This window comes from Glycine max, chromosome 2, assembly GCF_000004515.6.
Source record: "Glycine max cultivar Williams 82 chromosome 2, Glycine_max_v4.0, whole genome shotgun sequence".
Classification (NCBI taxonomy): domain Eukaryota; kingdom Viridiplantae; phylum Streptophyta; class Magnoliopsida; order Fabales; family Fabaceae; genus Glycine; species Glycine max.
Genome location: NC_016089.4, coordinates 844,120 through 863,528, shown reverse-complemented (window position 1 = coordinate 863,528; position 19,409 = coordinate 844,120). Strand labels below are relative to the sequence as shown.

Genomic DNA, 19,409 nt, shown 5'->3' with positions numbered 1-19,409 from the left:
AATTAAAGAATAAAGTCTCAAATGAGTCTTAAGTCATGACAACGATTACTTCAGTTCAAATTAGGCCTTGTGACTAGCCTTCTAGGTTTATTCTTTGACAAGTACCTACAAAATGATAATTATATATATTGAAAATAATAATATTAGTTTAATTCTATAAAAAGTCTTGAAATCACAAGCATTTGACGAAAAATTGAATGTTATAGAACAAGGTGGAAGATTATTTTTAATATTTCGTTCTTTAATTTATTTCAAAACAATTCTCATACTCTTATAAAAAGGAAAAAATATGTTTTAAGTTCCTATATTTACCTAAAATCTTATTTTTAATTATTGAAATTTTATATTTTCTAATTTAGTTCTTGTATTTTTTTAAAAAAACTTATTTTTAATCTTCCCTCACAAAACTCTCACCAACAATGCATATTTTTTTATATTTCATTTTTAAATTGATTAAAATGATGTGGAAAATTATTATTATTTTTTAAAAAGAACTTATTAATATGTTTTTCCCGTACACATAACTTTCAAGTACTTTAATATTGTCTTTGTTTTCATCGTCATTTTTCCACCGTTGTTACAAATTTATTTCCGTATTTTTTTCTGATTTTGTTTGTTTTTAATGTTGTTTTCATGAATTTACATAATAAATAGATAATATAATCTATTTGTCATATAAAAAATGAAACAACATCATTTATGAGAAAAGACTAAAAATAAGTTTTTTTAAAATACATAAACTAAATTGGATTATATAAAATTAGGTGGACTAAAAACAACATTGCATTCGAATGAAAACATCTTCTCTCGCATAAAAAAATAAAATATAGGAAATTGCTCGCGCAACTGAGAAAAGAAACGCGCGTCAGTGGGGCACATGAAATGTTTTTTTTTTTTTTTTCCTACAGGAGTTGTGCTTCTTTCATGCATGGTGACTGGTGAGCGTTTACCTAGTCCTTATTGACTTGCTCAATGCTTGATTGTATACGAGTTTCTGAATAACCGAGTGTTTCTAGTATGAATTGTCAAGTTAGGTTAGTTTAATATCGTAATTAATATATCAAAGTCATGCATGAATTAGACAAATGTTTCAGCTGATAGTATTTGCCAAGTTAAATTCTTTTATTCAATTAAGAATCTCATTTTTTTTTTTATGAAACACAGTCTCAATTTAGTCTTATCATATTTAGATTTTGGCCTCAAGAAATTAAACATATTGATTTATGTTATAAAATAAGCATAAACAACTAAAAAAACAATAACAAAATGTAATTGATCAATATTAAAGTGTACTAAACAAGAATCTATGCTACATTGGAAAGCTAATAAAAAATAAAAAAATATAATTAAATTCAAGTTTTTTTTGAAACAAATATAACATAAATAAGTTTTTTTTATGTGTAATCAAATTTCAATACAAGATGAAATGTTTTTTTTACAATATTTTAAAAGCATGCATATTTCATGGGTTCAATTCTAGATACTTTTTAATTTTCATTTTATTTAATCATTTTCACATAAAATGTCATGTTAGTACCAATATATGATATCAAAATTAATGTTTGACTTCAAATGATCAACTTATGAAAAAAAAAAATTTAATCTAAAAAATAGAAAAAATAAATGTGTCAATTTAAAAATATGAGAATCAAAATGATGGATTTAAAATTATATAAGATCAAAATTATAATTTAACCTATAAAAATTTATTTTAATCACTAAATAAATACATATAAATCGTTGCCATACACACATGTATGCACACACATTATTGAGAAAAAATTATTGGATGTTATAGTGGTCATATAAAGGTGAGATGACTTCTTCTTCTTTTTTCTTTTTACAATGGAAAGATATTAAATAATAAATACAAAGATAAAGAGTTGCATCCTAGCAAATGTTTTTCTTAAATTAAGAGTATTTATTTCGGTTGGTTGAATAGTAAGCATAGATGATTTTTTCTACTAAATATGTGAGTTGTTGTAAGTTATAAATCCTCTTATATATTTGAGTTTAATTCTTATAAATAAATAAAAAATATAATTTTCTTAACATCTTTGGTTATTCTCAAGTGATTTCTTCAACATGGCTTGCTAGAAATGCTTGGCCAACGATCATTAATACTTTTCTAAAATAACAAAATCAATTTTCATAATTTACTAATAAAAAAGAGAGTTTCGATGTAAATATGTAATTTATATTAATTAGATGCACATAAATTATATTCATCAACTTAAACCAATTTCTTCAAAATAAATTCTACTAAATTTTATAACAAACCTACGCTTGCTAAAAAAAAAACAAAAACAAAAACACGTTCAGTCTAACGTGGCGCGGCTTTCACTAATATGTTATAGTTGTTAGTGTGGTCCAAGACTTTTCTAAAAAAGATAAATTGAAAATGGTTTATCGGTAGAAGTTAGAAACGCGATTTTGAACACATAAAACACGCGTTAGAAGTTTTTGTATGACAAAATAATTAGTGGATGTAACTATCCTAAAGTATGATTACATTCTTCCGAAGGATAGATTAAAATAGCTCTGAAAAGATAGTATACCAAACTTACTTTCTAAAAGATGAAAATATTAAGAATCCCAGTGAATGCCACAGGATTATTTCAACCAATTATCAATGATCACATTATAGAACTGAGGATTTTTTTTAATCTATTTTAGATTATATATATAATCTACTACTTTATGTCACCTCAACTCGAAGTAATTTAAATACACCAATTTTTTAAAGCAAGCTAATTAACTTTTTTTTTATATAAGAGTTTCTATTAATAAATTATTTAACTCATATTTAATATAATTATTAAACAAGTGGTAAGAAATGATTGTTTATATAATCAATTTTTTTAATTTTAAACAAATCAAATTACATATGACACAAAAATAATATTTTCTTAAAGTAATTCATTAACTAGGAGGATAATAATAATTATAGTCCTGACAATTTCATTAACAAAACTTGAGATTACTAATTGAAACACGGCGAGGCCCAGCCAGAGCAATTCAGAATTTACTGTACCCACCAGTGTGTAGTGTGTACCTGGCAAGTCAAGTCTGGCTAGCAAGGTCGGTGTCGAACACGTAAAAGAGGCATTTAAATACATACACCATGAATCATTATACTTATACTTATTAGTTGTTGATAAAAATAAAAATCATTGTAACTCATGTCTAATAATGCACTAATAACTCTGTAACACCACCTTCATAATTCCGATTCCAGTTCAAAGCGACTCAAGCACTTGTTCGACTCTTTTATCCTACGCACTCCTCCCTGCTTATCCTGCGCATCTTTCACCTAGATCCTCCCCTTCACTCCTTCACTTTCCTATTTCAGGTACTCATCGATCTATCACACTTACTCTTCAATGTCTCTTTTGCGATCGCCTTTCCTTTTATGGATTACCGTTATTTTATTTTTTATTTTTATATTCCTACAAAATTTACCTTTCCGCCGGTAATAACTTGTTCCGCGTTTCACTGATCTATGATTGATATCTTGGTCTTTAGTTGCACTTTGCTCTGATTGGCTGAAAGTGTTTCGATCCGTTTTTGTTTGCACTGAGATTTTGCTAACCAAAGCGGTGAGCTTACCATAGTGGAAGCCGATACTGATTTCACGGCCGTGTAGTTTTCTTGCATCATTTCTTGTTCAATGATGATGGAATTATGCAAATAATTTGGAATGTAATAATCTCAGTTTTCTATTTGATGTTTTTTCTAAGAGTTAAAGCAGGGTTATGTTGCGTGTTTTAATTAATATGAATCAAATGAGTGGAAGCATTGCGTTGCTTCCGTTCAAATTTTCATATCATGCCACTGAAATGAAGCTATGCTGAGATAAGAAAGCCTGAAACGGCTGTTGAGTTCAATGACACTAGACTCATGGATTGAGTTGCATGTGATTTGGAATGTGTGCCAACTGAAAACCAAATACACTTAAAACTAGAACTCATTGTAATTGGAAAGAAACCACACAGAATAGCACTATTTCCTTCCTTCTTTCCTTTAGAATTGATGAAAGTTGCAATTGCCATCGGGATGTATCTTCTTTTGCAGGAATAAACATCTTCATTGATGGATTTTTTATTTATTTTTGATAGACTTTGTATTCAAGATTAAAAATTAACAGTTGTTAGTATGATTTAATGGTCTATTGGATTATTTCAGTGGGAAAGAATCATGAGTTGTTTCAGCTGTTGCGAAGAGGATGACCTCCATAAGGCTGCTGAAAGTGGAGGACCCTATGTTGTAAAAAATCCAGCAGGTAATTTGGCTCATATAAGCTAGAGCAATGAATCAGGGATGATGTATATGGTTTGCAACTCCAAGCATTCATGCATCTTTGAATGATCTTTCCATGTCAATTGGATTGGATATGTAATATGTGATTGAAATGCTTCATTATGAATACTTCATTGTTTTAATTTGTTTGATGTTATTTTACCTGAAAATTGAATTTGACCAAGTTATTGTGATAAATTCTATTATGCAGGGAATGATGGAAATTATCATGCTTCTCAAACTGCAAAGCAGGGCACTCAGCCTGTTAAACCTCAGCCCATTGAAGTTCCTAATATATCAGCAGATGAACTGAAAGAAGTTACGGATAACTTTGGTCAAGATTCTCTGATTGGAGAGGGATCCTATGGAAGAGTATATTATGGTGTTCTTAAAAGTGGGCAGGCTGCAGCAATCAAGAATTTGGATGCCAGTAAACAGCCTGATGAGGAATTTTTAGCCCAGGTATGTATATGTGGCATCCTTGGCTTTATATTTTTTTCTTGTCAGTTGATTAAGTTGTTCAATTCCCATAAACCCTGTTGTTTTTGAACTTTTAGGTTTCAATGGTATCAAGGCTGAAGCATGAAAATTTTGTTCAGTTGCTTGGATATTGCATTGATGGAACCTCCCGTATTCTTGCTTATCAGTTTGCATCTAATGGGTCTCTTCATGATATTTTACACGGTATATAGTTTTGCCTTTCAATTGGTTAAATACTTAAACTATAACTATTAACATCTCTAACAGTTAATTGAATTGCTTTTCTACATGTTAGAAGAACTGAGGAGATTATAGCTTTTGACATTTTTTTTTCTTTTTGTTGCCTCGAGAGGCAATGTCACACTACTCGAGAGATATATTAGTCAAGTCTGTATTTTTATTATTTATAAATGTTCTCATAATTGTTGTTGTACATGCAGGCAGAAAAGGTGTTAAAGGAGCACAGCCTGGTCCAGTTTTGACATGGGCACAAAGAGTAAAAATTGCTGTAGGGGCTGCAAGAGGACTTGAATACTTGCATGAGAAGGCTGATCCACACATTATTCACCGGGACATCAAGTCAAGCAATGTGCTAATCTTTGATGATGATGTTGCTAAAATTGCAGATTTTGATTTATCAAATCAGGCTCCCGACATGGCTGCACGTCTTCATTCTACTCGTGTCCTTGGAACCTTTGGTTATCATGCTCCGGAGTAAGACATGATTATCAACTTATCAATTTCCTTTCTGCCACAGTTGACTAAAGTCAATAAACAAACATTATATCTGGAGAAACAAACTTTTGATTATATCTAGTGCCCTGGCCTCAGACTGCTGATTTACTATCTGTCTAATCTTGTGGATGCAGATATGCAATGACTGGACAATTGAATGCTAAGAGTGATGTATACAGTTTTGGCGTTGTCCTTCTGGAACTTCTGACTGGAAGGAAACCCGTTGATCATACACTACCACGTGGACAACAGAGTCTGGTTACTTGGGTACTAGTTTAAGCTATATCTTATCTTTAATCCCCTCTCCCCTGAACACACACTCCAGTCAAAAGGAGGAAAAACTAAAGTTTTTTATTATGGTCTATTGTCGATTCTAAAATCCTAGCTGATGAAACTGATGACAGCAATTGATGTATATTGTTTCAGGCTACACCAAAACTCAGTGAGGATAAAGTCAGGCAGTGTGTTGATACAAGACTAGGAGGAGAATACCCACCCAAAGCTGTTGCTAAGGTGCTTACTTCAATTTAGTGTATTTTTCTTCATTTTATTTTATTTTCCCATTCTCTTGCTAAGGTGGTATTGAATGTCCATGAAAATATTCTATAGATTATATATTATTTGAAATTGTATGCATATGAATTGGAAAACTCTAGAGATAGCATCAGAATTCTATTTTTGGTTTAGGTAGTTTATACTGAATATGCAAAAGACCAAATTTTGAATCTAAAACTGTTGTATCATTCCCTTTAGGTGGAAATTTGTTGGATATATTAATTAGTTGAGCAATCGGAAGACAATGTCTTTATGTTTTTTATGATCTCAATTTCAGTAAGAGTCATTATGCTAGAGGAAAATATACAAATGTTTTAATGTAGAAACAGTATACAATTTTTTCTCTCTTTGGGAATCTTTATTGAAACACAGATTCCCAGAACAACTGTCCTTATTGATAAAATATTTACTTGAACAATACTCATGGATAACAACGTGATACTTGGTTAATTACAGATGGCCGCTGTTGCTGCACTGTGTGTGCAATATGAAGCTGATTTCAGACCAAACATGAGCATTGTAGTCAAAGCTCTTCAACCTTTGTTGACTGCACGACCTGGACCTGCCGGTGAAACACCAAATTAATCTTTGTATCACTTTCTCTCTATATTTGTGAGTATGTGCACAAGTGTGCATGCAAAATATAAGAGACTGCTTCAGAAGCTGGTGGTAAATTGCTCAGACATGACTCTATATCCCATTGTTTACACTGCATTCATTTTGTTCATAATCCATGAGGTTCTTTGCGGTTTTCTTGCTTTTATTCATTTTATTGTATTTGCTTTCTCTATTTTTTCCCCCTTCTATCCTTTTACTTCTGGGATGATTGTCATCTTTACGATGAAGTGTTGGGAAAAACTACAAAACAGAATTGTGTATACTCAAAGCTAAGAGCAAGTCAATGGACTATCTCTACTGGAAACAGTTATTCACCAAGAGCCGTTCTTATCAGATTGATTCTTTTAATTTTTTCTTAAACTGTTTGTCAAATTGAGACTTGTATAAATTACTCATAATTTCAATTCCAATGTTTTAGGAAAAAAAAGAAAATATCGTTTCACTGCTGAATGTTGTGGTTGTTGTTTCGTTTGTATTTAATTTTTTAATCATATAGATTTTTTATGCTCGAATGATTTGTGTTATCTTGCAATGCAAAGTGTTTTAGGATCATACAAGTGTTCTCTAAAGTGGGATCATACAACTTTTATTATGGCTTCTATAATTTTACACATAATAATGATTTGGTTACCTCACCTACCTGTGATAAATTGTGTCTAAATAAGGTTTGCTTTGCACCGGTTGTACGGTGAGGACATGGTGTCGTTCTCCTCTTCTCTGTTAGGTGTTTAGATAAAAAATAAACAGGAGGATTCTGATTTTTAATTGAAATGATTTCAACGTATTGAGAAGCCTTGGAAACAAAATGGAATTGCAATGACCTATTCTTTGTCTCTCTCCTTTATTCTACGTTTCCTATCACTTGCTCGCACCGCCATTAGTGACTAGATTTGTGACCACTGCGAGGAGAAGATCTTCTGATTCGAAAATGGTGTCCTCCTCGTCTATCCTCACTCCCCGAACGGAAATTACCATGGAAGTTTTAGGCGGTGGTGTCAAGGTGGAGGAGGAGACTGCGGTGGAGCGAATCTGACAAAGAAAGAGAGAGAGAGAGAAATACCTTTGCCATGAAAAATTATCAATTAAAATAAAAACTGGTATCCCATGCTTTGTGTACATGATACAATCTCAAGATCTCAGCCATTGATTATTTTATGGAATTAATTAAGTTTTTAATTTTTAATTTTTTTAAATTTGATTTTTAGTTGTTAAATTTTTGTTTGATTAAGGTTCCTTAAATTTTTTTCATTAAAATTTTTAGTCCCTAAATTATTTTTATTTGATTGATAAAGATTTTTTAACTTTTTTTCCTTAACCTTTTTAGTTTCTAAATTTTTCAATATTTTTATTTTTAGTTTTTAAAATCTTATTAAATAAATAAAAATAATCGATTCAAATTTTGTTCACGGATTAAAAATTAAATTTTTTAAAAGTTAAAAATCTTCACTAAATAAATAAAAGTTTAAGGACTAAAAATCTTAATAAAAAAAAGAAACTTTACCATTCAAACAAAAAAGTTTAGAGATTAAAAATCAAATTTTAAAAAAATAAAAAATTAAAAGTTTAGTTAATCATATTGTTATATCCAAGGATTTGAAAAAACTTATGCATAGTTGGAGACCTAATAAACTTGTGCACGATAGAATTGACCATGCTTAGAGATCAAACCAAAATTTATAATAAAATTAACATCGATTAATCTACATTGAAAAATTTAATTAATTATTTTTAAGTGAATTTTTTCTTCTAATTATATTTTTTCATTCACAAATATTGAATTCATCTATGTTGAGTGTTACTTAGACCAACAGGATGTTGGAATTTTAGGATATAATTTTTTTAATATACTGTTTACTATCAAATAAAAATAATCAGTCTCATTAGTCAATAAATCAAACTTAGGAGCAGGTAACCCTTATCGTCTGGCTAGTAGAGGTGACAGATTTGATTTTCAATTTGCTGGTTAAATCCATAAGGTTATGAGATTAAAATTACCGGTTTACATTGTATATTTAATTACAAATTTTATGTAATATTTTTAAAAATTCACGTGATATTTAATTAAAAAAATCGTGTGACTGAACTGTCAATTTTAATTAAATATCTTAAAATTTTCACATTGAGTGTTTCCACTCCGCACACTATCCCGTGTATAATTTAGACTCAAATCGTCTTTATAATGCACTAACCTTATCCTCTTAATTATATTAATGGTAACAAGTCATTCAAGTCCACCTGGCCACAAATAATCGTGCGGGTTTGCAAAACCAAAGGGCGACTTCAAAGTATCTATGGACTGAAAAATGGTCCAGGCCTCAACTATATATTCTTGGCCATCACGATGTAAGCAAACATTATCTACCATCAACTCAACACAGAAATCTTATTCAGGAAATAACAGCCTCACTTATTATAGGAAGATTATTTTCCATCATAGCAATAAACCGTTGTTCAAGAAATAGTGGTGTCCTAATTAATCCTTCCTCCTAAAATTTCTGAAAACCAACGTGAATTCTGAACACTCATTCATCTTGAGGCTGCCCCTTCTCATCAATTCCAAGAAGATAGAAAAGCTTGCTAAACTAGCTACCTATATAAACTCCTTTGAATCATTGTAGTGATGTGTGATTCATACATACAAGAATATACTAATCAATTATATATATATACATCATCCTCCCGTACAAGAAATCAATAAAAGGGAGGAAATCTATATTTCATCTTTCCTATTGTTCTATCATTATATATAAAAAAAAAATCTCAAAAAGGAAAAAAAAAAAGAAAAAAGAAAAATGGTAAACGGAAAAATACTTGTATCTGGAGTTTCCCTAATCCTTGTGGTGGGTGTTGCCATCGGTGTGGTGGTTGTTGTTAATAGAAAGGACACATCTGATCCTGAAGTAGCAGCTCAGCAAAAATCTGTGAAGGCAATGTGTGAAGGCACCGATGACCCTAAACTTTGTCATGATACTCTTAGTACCGTGAAAAGCTCGAGTGTCTCAGACCCAAAGGCATACATAGCTGCTGGAGTGGAAGCAACGGCGAAGAGTGTGATCCAAGCGTTGAACATGAGTGATAGGCTCAAAGTGGAACATGGAGACAAAGACCCTGGCATCAAAATGGCCCTTGATGATTGCAAGGACTTGATCGAATTCGCGTTGGACAGCATCGAGTCCTCGGCTAATTTGGTTAATGAACACAACATTCAAGCTTTGCATGATCAATCTCCTGACCTCAGGAACTGGTTGAGTGCAATTATCTCGTACCAGCAATCTTGCATGGACGGGTTTAACAACGGGACAAACGGTGAGGAAGAGGTTAAGAAACAATTGCACACAGATAGTTTGGACCAAATGGGGAAGCTCACTGGCATAGTCCTTGACATTGTCACTAATTTATCCAAAATCCTTCAGAGTTTTGACCTCAAGTTGGATTTGAACCCGGCTTCTCGTCGTCTTCTCGAGGTTGATGCTGAAGGGTTCCCTACGTGGTTCTCTGCTGCAGATCGCAGGCTACTTGGTAAGATGAACCAAGGAGATGCACCCCCACCCAATGCAGTGGTTGCCCTAGATGGTAGTGGCCAATTTAAATCCGTTAAGCAAGCTATTGACTCCTACCCTAAGAATTTCAAAGGCAGATTCATTATTTATGTTAAAGCTGGTGTTTATAACGAGTATATCCTTATTCCCAAGAAGTCAGAGAATATCATGATTTATGGTGATGGCCCTACCAAGACCATTATTACTGGTAACAAAAACTTTATAGATGGCGTCAAGACAATGCAAACTGCCACCTTCGGTAAGTTGATTAATATCATACATACATTCTCTCTTCCATATCCTTTTTATTCTTCTTTTTTCTTCCTATTATATCTCTTAATTTCAAGATATCTGAATGGATTAAGTTAATCTTTACCTAACGTATCGTTGAGATTTATTAAATTTTTTAATGTAAATTGAAAAACTTGACCATGTGCGTGGCATGTAGAAATTAATCGAATCATATGTTAGAAAAAGAAAAGAAACACTAGAGATTAATTAGAGAGAAAATTCTCTTTATTTATTTGACACACATGACTACATGATTTTGGTGTTCTATTTATAATAAAACAACTCATAATCATTACATAATTATTTAATTAAGACACTAAATAGGCATAGTGTCATAACCCTTTCAATATATAACTACAAAAAAAATAAAATTCTTTGATTCTTATTAAGTCACACTCATTTATCTTCTAATAGTAATTCATAGTCCTTTATTTTCTATTTACTATTATTATTTCTAACATCTCCTCCCTTAATTAGAAAGTCCTCAATTAATTTTTTTGCACTCCAAGTCTTGCTTTCAATCTTCTAATATCTTCAAATTTGAGGGGCTTAGTGAAAATATTTAGAACTTGATTTTGTGTTTTCACATGAAAAAACTCCACTTCTTTCTTTTTGGCAATCTTTTTCCCTAAACCTAAACACTCATTTAATTTGACTTCAATTGGTTCAAGACTCTTAGGAAGTTTTGATAACTCAAGTATCATTCTTCTTGATGACATTAATTTCATCCTCCATGGCTTGTCTTCACCTTTTGTCTTTCATATTTTCTTCAAAGGTTAAAGACTCATTGTCAACAAAAAGACAAAGCAAATCATTTATATAAGTTCAATTTCATCTATATATCTTGAAGACTTCTCATTTTTCTTGGTCTTTCACTTGAACTCCTTTTGGAAGATGATGCTTCAATCAAATTCTACTTCTATGCTTATATACAACAATCTTCCCATTGCTTGGATTGTACAATTTGTAGTCTTTTGAACTTGCATCATAACCAATGAACACATGCATCACACTCCTATCGTCAAGCTCGAATCTTCATTGGTCAGACATATGAGCATATGAAATGCTCCCAAAGACTTGAGATGATCAACTCTTGGCTTCACTCCATTCCATGCTTCTTGAAGTGTTTGGCTTTTGACATTCTTTGTAGGAGAGCTGTTAGAAAAATAAACTCCATGTGGAATAGCTTTGGCCCAAAACTTCTTGGGCATAGACTTAACTTTCAACATACATCTAGTCATATTAATAATAGTTTTATTTTTTCTCTCTTTACTAACCCATTTTGTTGTGTGGTTCTAGGAACCATTATAGGGTGGTGAATTCCATTATTTTCATAAAACTCATTGAAGTTTTTTGATGTGAATTTGCCACCTCTATTGGATCTTAGAGCCTTGATTACATAGTCACTTTCCTTCTCTACAAGAGCCTTAAAATTTTTAAAAATTACAAAAGCCTTGGATTTTTGCTTCAAAAAATATACACAAGTCTTCCTACTAAAGTTATCAATAAAGAGCAAAAAATATTTTTGTCAAATGAAAGAGGATCAATTGGTCCACACACATTGGTGGACACAAGTTGGAAAGGTATCTTTGCTTTTGATTCGGCTTCTTTGGGAAAACTTTTTCTTGCATGCTTGCCAAGAAGACATGCTTCGCACAAATGATTAGGATGGTTGATGTGAGATATCCCCTTCACCATCTTCTCATCTTCTCAAACTTCATATTCTAACACCATGCTTCATCTTTTATGCTAGCCTTTAAGCATTTTGCTTCATTGGTCTTAATGCTCAAAGTGAACATTCTATTTCTTGACAATTATCTTTAAGCCGCAAATAATTATCTTTCATGAGAACTTCATACCCCTTCTCAACAAGTTGTCCCAAACTCAAAATATTACTTTTTAGTTTAGGAATATAATAAACATCATTGATCATTTTGTGAGCACCATTTTTTAAGGAAATTAAAATGATATCTTTCCCTTGGATTTGTACCTTGGAAGAATCATCTAAGGAAACATTTCCCTTCACCTTTTCTTCAAGCTTCACAAATTTCTCTTTGTAACCGCACATGTGATTAGTTGCTCCATTGTCAAGATACAACAAGTTGTCATCATCATTTTCTTCTCTATTATGTGCTAGCAATAGTGCTGACTCTTCATCTTCTTATTTCTTATCAACAAAATTGACTTTTTCTTCAACATTGGATTTACACTCCCGAGAAAAATGACAATGCTTATGACAATTATAACATTCAATATTGGCTTTACACCCCCATGAAGAATGACCATACTTATGGTAATTATAGCATTTAATATTGGCTTTACACTCCCATAAAAAATGATCATACTTATGGCAATTGAAACATTCAATGTTAGATTTATCATACCTAATTTCATTTGTTCTTCCAAAATATTGTCTCTACCTCTTCCTCTTTCATAACCTCTAGTGAATTGATAACTTCTTTCATTATTATCACAATTGCCACGATCTCCTCTTCCTTGGCCATGTCCACATCCTTTTCCACAACCACATCCTCTTTGGCTTTTTTCTCCTCCATTTTCTTTCAAAAAAACTGGCTTTAAGAACTTGCTCCAAAGGCTCATTGTTTCTTCTTTTGAACCTTTCTTCATATGCTTGAAGTGAATCCTATAATTGGTCCACGATCATTGACTCGATGTCTTTTGACTCTTCAATTGCACAAACCAAAAAATCAAATTTTACGGCTAAAGAATGAAGAATGTTCTCTACAACGTGAACATCTTCCATATTTTTCCCATAATGCTTCATTTGGTTCACAACCATTACCACTTTATTACCAAAAATCCAAAATTGACTTGGACTCTTTCATACACAGGGATTCAAACTCTCTATGGAGAGTTTGTAGACACACCTTTTTCACCTTGTCAACACCTTCAAGGGATGTCCTCAAAATCTCCCAAGCTTCTTTGGAGGTGGAGGCATTGGACACCATCTCAAACATGCCTTCATCTAAACCTTGATAGATGAATGTAAGTGCTTGTTGATCATTCTTCTTCATCTTCAACAAAGTCTCTTTCTCATTTTGTGACAAAGAACCCTCATTTTCATGTTGTCTATAACCTTTCTCCACAACCTCCCAAGCATCTTGGGAACCTTGCCAAACTTTCATGCAATTACACCAATTATCATAATTCCCTTTTGTAAGACTAGGAAATTGAAACAAGTTTGAGTCATTGCTTGTCATCTCTCACCTCACTAGTGTTTCACTCCCTTCACCAAGTATTTCTCACAATTTGAAACCTAAGCTCTCATGTCACTTTGTTAGAAAAAGAGAAGAAGAGACTAAAGATTATAGGAAATATTATCTTTATTTGACACACATAACTACATGATTTGATGTTCTATTTATAGTAGAACAACTCATAAGCATTACATAATTATTCGATTAAGACACTAAATGGACATAATATCATAACCCTTTCAATTCATAGTGATTACAAAAAATAATATCCCTTAATTCTTATTAACTCACACTCATTCATCTTTTAATAGCAACTCACAATCCTTTGTTTTCTAATTACTATTATTATTTCTAACATCATAATCATCTAAATTCTAGAAGTGCATTATTAACTGATTCTGCGTGATTATTATGCACACAGCCAATACTGCACCTGGATTCATCGCAAAGTCAATCGCATTCGAGAACACCGCTGGCGCGAAGAAGCACCAGGCAGTGGCATTCAGAAACCAGGGAGACATGTCGGCCATGTTCGACTGCGCCATGCACGGTTACCAAGACACATTGTACGTCCACGCGAACCGTCAATTCTACCGCAACTGCGAAATCTCCGGCACCATAGACTTCATCTTCGGAGCATCTGCAACCTTAATTCAGAACTCAAGAGTCATAGTAAGGAAGCCAGAAGCAAACCAATTCAACACAGTGACCGCAGATGGAACCAAGCAGAAGAACATGGCCACAGGAATTGTGCTCCAGAACTGCGAGATCTTGCCGGAGCAGGCTCTGTTCCCTTCAAGGTTCCAAACGAAATCGTACTTGGGGAGGCCGTGGAAGGAGTTCGCGAGAACAGTGGTTATGGAATCGAACATTGGCGACTTCATTCAGCCAGAGGGGTGGACCCCTTGGGATGGGAACCTGTATCTTGATACGTTGTACTATGCTGAGTATGCTAACGTTGGACCTGGTTCTAACGTTCAAGGAAGGGTAAAGTGGAGGGGTTACCATCCCAATATTAATAAGAACGAAGCTGCACAATTCACTGCTGCCCAATTCCTCAGAGGTGGACCTGCTGGAGATGCTGATGGTTGGTTGAAGGCTACTGGCGTTCCTTATACTATTGGTTTCACCAAATAGGGCATCATACTGCAGCCTAATCTTGGGAAGATTTTTTTTGTTATTTTGTGTGCAAATTAATGTGTCTATGTAGAATAAATAAATTAGCTTTGTTTTCAGCACAGTTGTTGTGATTCTTCTTCCAAGCTAGGGTGGAATCATATCATATCTTGTACAAATTAAACATGAGAAAACTGTACAGCTAATACATGTGAAATTTTTATATTGTTTTTTGAAAAATGACCTCATAAGTGTATTATGGGGAATCAATATATGGATATTCATGCATCTTAAACACCAATCTAATATTTTTTCTCTCTCTCTTATATCATATCACTTATAATTATATTTATACTTTTTTTTTCTCCCAGCATGTCAAAATAGCACAAAGGTATCTATACATCATTATCTTCTGGTCTAAGATCGAGTTATATTTGATCAAAGAGAGAGCATTACTTATTTGCATGAAGAAAAAAAAATATGAGAAATAGAAAATTGTAAACTAAAAGTTAAAATATATTTTAATTTTTAAAAAATAAAAAATTGAAACAATTCTTAAAAACTATTCGCTGTATATATGTGTTATACATATTTTTTGGATTTTTTTATTTTAGAAAAATATTTTTTAAATCCAAAAAACAAAGAGTCCTTTTTGCTTACAAGAAAAACAAAGAATTCTTAATAATAAGGTAAAGGAAAAATCTTGATTTGAGATAATTGTGTAAGAGCCGGTTTTCAGTTGGCAGTTAGAACTTGTTAATTTGATTACGTGAAAAAGGAAGTAGAAATGATGAAAGTAAGATGGAAATAATTATTTTTTTTTCTGTTTTTTGAATAAAATGAAAAGGAAATACAAAAATTTTGGTGGATCCCCGCGTGAAAATAATTTCCTCCCAAATTAAGCATGAAATCTTTCCTTTTCTTTATTATTCACAAAATAATCTTTCATTTTCAGAATCTGTCACTGCATGGAATTGATTATTGTGTAAGTGATTTTTTTAATGTTTTTTTGTTTTAATTTTTTAAATTTAATAAATTATTTATAATATAAGAATAAACAATAAATTTAGTGTCTGAATTTGTCATACATCTCTTTCAAAATGTATTTTACTACTCAATTTAGTCATTTCATGTGAGAAGTGTTACAGTTAATAATAATTTATGCAACAATTTATTGAACATTATATTTTAAATTGTTTGCCTCTCTCTTTTATTCTATCGTTCATTACATTTTAAATTTAAATATTTTTTTCTTTCTCTCTCTTAATTATATATGGATTATTTTATTGCACAATTTTGTTACAGGTATAATTTCTCATTCATAAATGAGATCCGTTTCCTTTAATGAAATTGTAAGCATAATGTAGATGACACGGATGAAGATAGGATTTAAATGAAAGCAACTTTTTGTTTTTGTTTTATCCTTTCCTATTTACTCGTTTTATTAATGATCATCAATTGATTCACACCTGGTTGAACTAATTAAATTGGAATTTGTGTCATAACATAAAATATCTTAATTACAAATCTCCTAACGTGTCATCATGTCGTGCTAAAATTTATAATAATAATAATGTGTCATAATTACACATTAAATTGATTTAAAAAACTTACAAATTAATTTAAATAGACAATCATTAATTATATTTAAAATTATATTATTATGTGCAGATTTAGTTCTTTTATCTAGGTGAACATTTCTAATCAATTTATTTTGTGAATCTCTTGAAGATGCCACGTGTAACTTACTTTTTTTTTAAACATTTTCATTTATTTCTTTTATATATAATAAATATAGAGTATATATATATATGTATAATATAATATAATATAATATATCAAATATGAAATATAATAATAATAATACTATATTAAAAAAATTAAATGAATTAATATCAATAATTTTTTGAAATTATTTTATTTAAAATATTAAAATATATATTATACAAGTTATCAAACATTCAAAATATAATTTTTAAATTTCGTTTTTATGATATTATTTTAAAAAATAAAGTTGACCAATATATCATATTTAAAAATTTAGGTTATTTAAATCTGGAAAGAGAAGTATAAATAGATCAAATTCTTATAAATTTTAAGATTGTGATTGTGCTAATCAATAGTTAATTAATAGCTTGATGTGTTTTTTTTGCTGACTTTGGGCTCGTAGTAAGTGTTTTCAGATTTGGAAACCAAGTTTAAAATGTAAACTAGAAAACTTCCCATTTTTCCCACTTTTTTTTGTTCTTAATTTTTCTACCATTAATTTTATATATTTATATATATCATCCCCTCTGATTAATCATATATCACCCCCTCCCGAAGAAGAAACCCACCAAGAGGAGGAGATTCATATTTCATATTTCCATTGATTATAATTTCTTGAGAGAGAGAATAAAAAAAGGTCACAACAAGAAAAAATGTTGAAAGGAAGAAATTAAAGTGCTCATCTCTAGTACTATTTCTCTTATCTTCTTGGTGGTTGTTATTGTTGTTGTCCTTAATAACAAAAAGCACAAAAATCATCATCACGAAGTGGAAGCTTATCATCCAAAGTCTGTGGAGACAATATGCGAAGGCAATGAAAACTCCAAACTTTGTCATGAGATTCTTAGCTCTGCTCAAATCACCAACACCTTAGACCCAAAAGCCTTCATAGTGGCTGCAGTGGAAGCAACCACGAAGAGCGTGATCCATGCGTTGAACGTGACAGATTGCACCAGTGGAGCTTAGCCTCAGTGCTGACGCTGGCATCATCAAAATGGCCCTTGATGAATGCAAGGACTTCAAAGGCAGATACATTATTTATGTTAAGGCTGGCATCTATGCGAGTACATCTTGGTTCCTAAAGAGTTAGTTAATATTGATCTTATGTACGGTGGTGGCCCTACAAAGACCATTGTTACTGGTAACAAAAGCTATGGAGATGGTATCAAGACAATGAGAACTGCAACCTTCAGTAAGTATTGCATTCTTGAAAAAAACAGAAAGCTAATATTAGCTAGGTGTTATGATCAATGTGATAAAAAGAGAGATAGATAAAAGTAATAGATGTTTGAAAAGAAATAGATATTTAAATATCATTGTCCTTAAAAAAATACTCACTGCTCGCATATGCATTCTTATTTAACTGGTTTATTAAAACTTGTTTGGTGTAGTTTTTCAAGAAATAGGAGTTAATAGTAATAATTTTTCATGCTTTTTTTTTCATTACCCTTATATATATATGTTCCTTTTTATAATAACAAAGTAAAAAATAAAAACTTAAATTTTAGCTTTTCTATTTCTTTTTTTTTCTTTACAAGGTGAGAACTGATCAAAGATGGTAGGTTTATAAAAAAAGCAAGAATACATTTTTAATTGTACATAATTGTCGAATTGATATACTAGCAAAAGACCTGCGATTTCACACTAAATAACATTGCTTTAGTGTGATAAGGTCCTACTTTACCTCCAAATTAAATGAGCTGACATGATGGAAGTAGGATTAATTGAGTGTAAAATGGAAATCCCTAATATCTTGTGTGTATAAAAAACCACTCTTTACAAAAACGTAATTAACATGCTCCACTTATTTCTCATTTCTTTCTTCCTCTTTCTGGCTAGATGGTGTATGAAAAATGTTACATGAATATTCCTCCCATTCATTAAATAGCTAGAGAGAAAATAAATATATAAATTTAATAAGGTTTATGATGTGATAGGAAATAAAAAAAAATAAAAATGTTTAAAATAATGAGATATTTATATGTCATTACTTATGATATATATAGTCGGTTAAGATCCAATTTAATACTTTCTCTTAAAAAAAAATCCAATTTAATTAATTGATACCAAACAGTATGAGTTGTTAATTAATTGGTACTAACTTTTGATTTGTCTTATGTTTTGTTTCTCCAACGTTAACATTATCTCAAAATTACTATCATTTGCCTTATATCATAGTGCAAAATATGTTTACTGATCGGTGCCTCACAAGTCACTCCGCTGGTGGTGTTTGATTAATGTCTTCATGCTGTTCAACCTCAAATGTTAGCGGATGAAGTTGGAATTCAGTTTATTCATCTTTTGTAATTTGCTTTGCTGTTTATTTTTTCTTTCTAAAACAAAAAAATAAATATGCTGAGAGATGAGAGAGATATTGGAAATTTAATGATGATGAAAAAGGAAAAATGAGAGTGAATTTAATGTTGACGAGAGCAAAGAGAGAAATGATTTTTGAATTTATTAGAATATTCTTAAATTATATCTACTAATACAAAGGAGGTTATTGATTTTTTTCCTTCTAAAATTTATAGGATTAAATGCACTCATATTAGAAAAAAAAAAGTGTGTGCATTAGTACATCCATAAACAATATATATATATATATATATATATATATATATATATATATATCATATTAATTATTTTTAATTAAATAGAAGTCTCTTAATCTATTTTAAATAAATCTATTGTAAACCTTTTCAAAATAAAACTCCGTCTATTTTCTAATTAATTATTGATTATTGATGGCTCATTACATAATTCTTTTTTCTTTATTAGTAATACTTTTTTT

At 31.1% G+C, this 19,409-nt stretch overlaps 2 protein-coding genes across 3 annotated transcripts; both read left to right on the top strand.

The window, feature by feature from the left end:
• Positions 1–3,138: 3,138 nt before the first annotated feature.
• LOC100817460 (pto-interacting protein 1-like) lies at positions 3,139–7,097 on the top strand. Of its 2 annotated transcripts, XM_006574402.4 has the most exons (8): positions 3,139–3,352; positions 4,186–4,282; positions 4,511–4,761; positions 4,857–4,983; positions 5,220–5,493; positions 5,649–5,781; positions 5,941–6,027; positions 6,526–7,097. In XM_006574402.4, exons 2-8 carry the CDS (start codon positions 4,198–4,200, stop codon positions 6,652–6,654), a joined length of 1,086 nt encoding a protein of 361 aa, XP_006574465.1. In that variant the 5' UTR covers positions 3,139–3,352; positions 4,186–4,197; the 3' UTR covers positions 6,655–7,097. The 2 variants fall into 2 exon arrangements, with proteins under 2 accessions (XP_006574465.1, NP_001239908.1); NM_001252979.1 differs by lacking the exon at positions 3,139–3,352 and having other exon boundaries at positions 4,198–4,266; positions 4,576–4,761; positions 6,526–6,654.
• A 1,037-nt stretch (positions 7,098–8,134) lies between these two features.
• Positions 8,135–15,166, top strand: LOC100789650 (pectinesterase). The gene is made up of 2 exons (XM_003519688.5): positions 8,135–10,485; positions 14,157–15,166. The coding sequence occupies exons 1-2, from the start codon at positions 9,480–9,482 to the stop codon at positions 14,870–14,872; spliced, it is 1,722 nt and encodes a 573-aa protein (XP_003519736.1). The 5' UTR covers positions 8,135–9,479; the 3' UTR covers positions 14,873–15,166.
• The last annotated feature ends 4,243 nt before the right edge of the window (positions 15,167–19,409 follow it).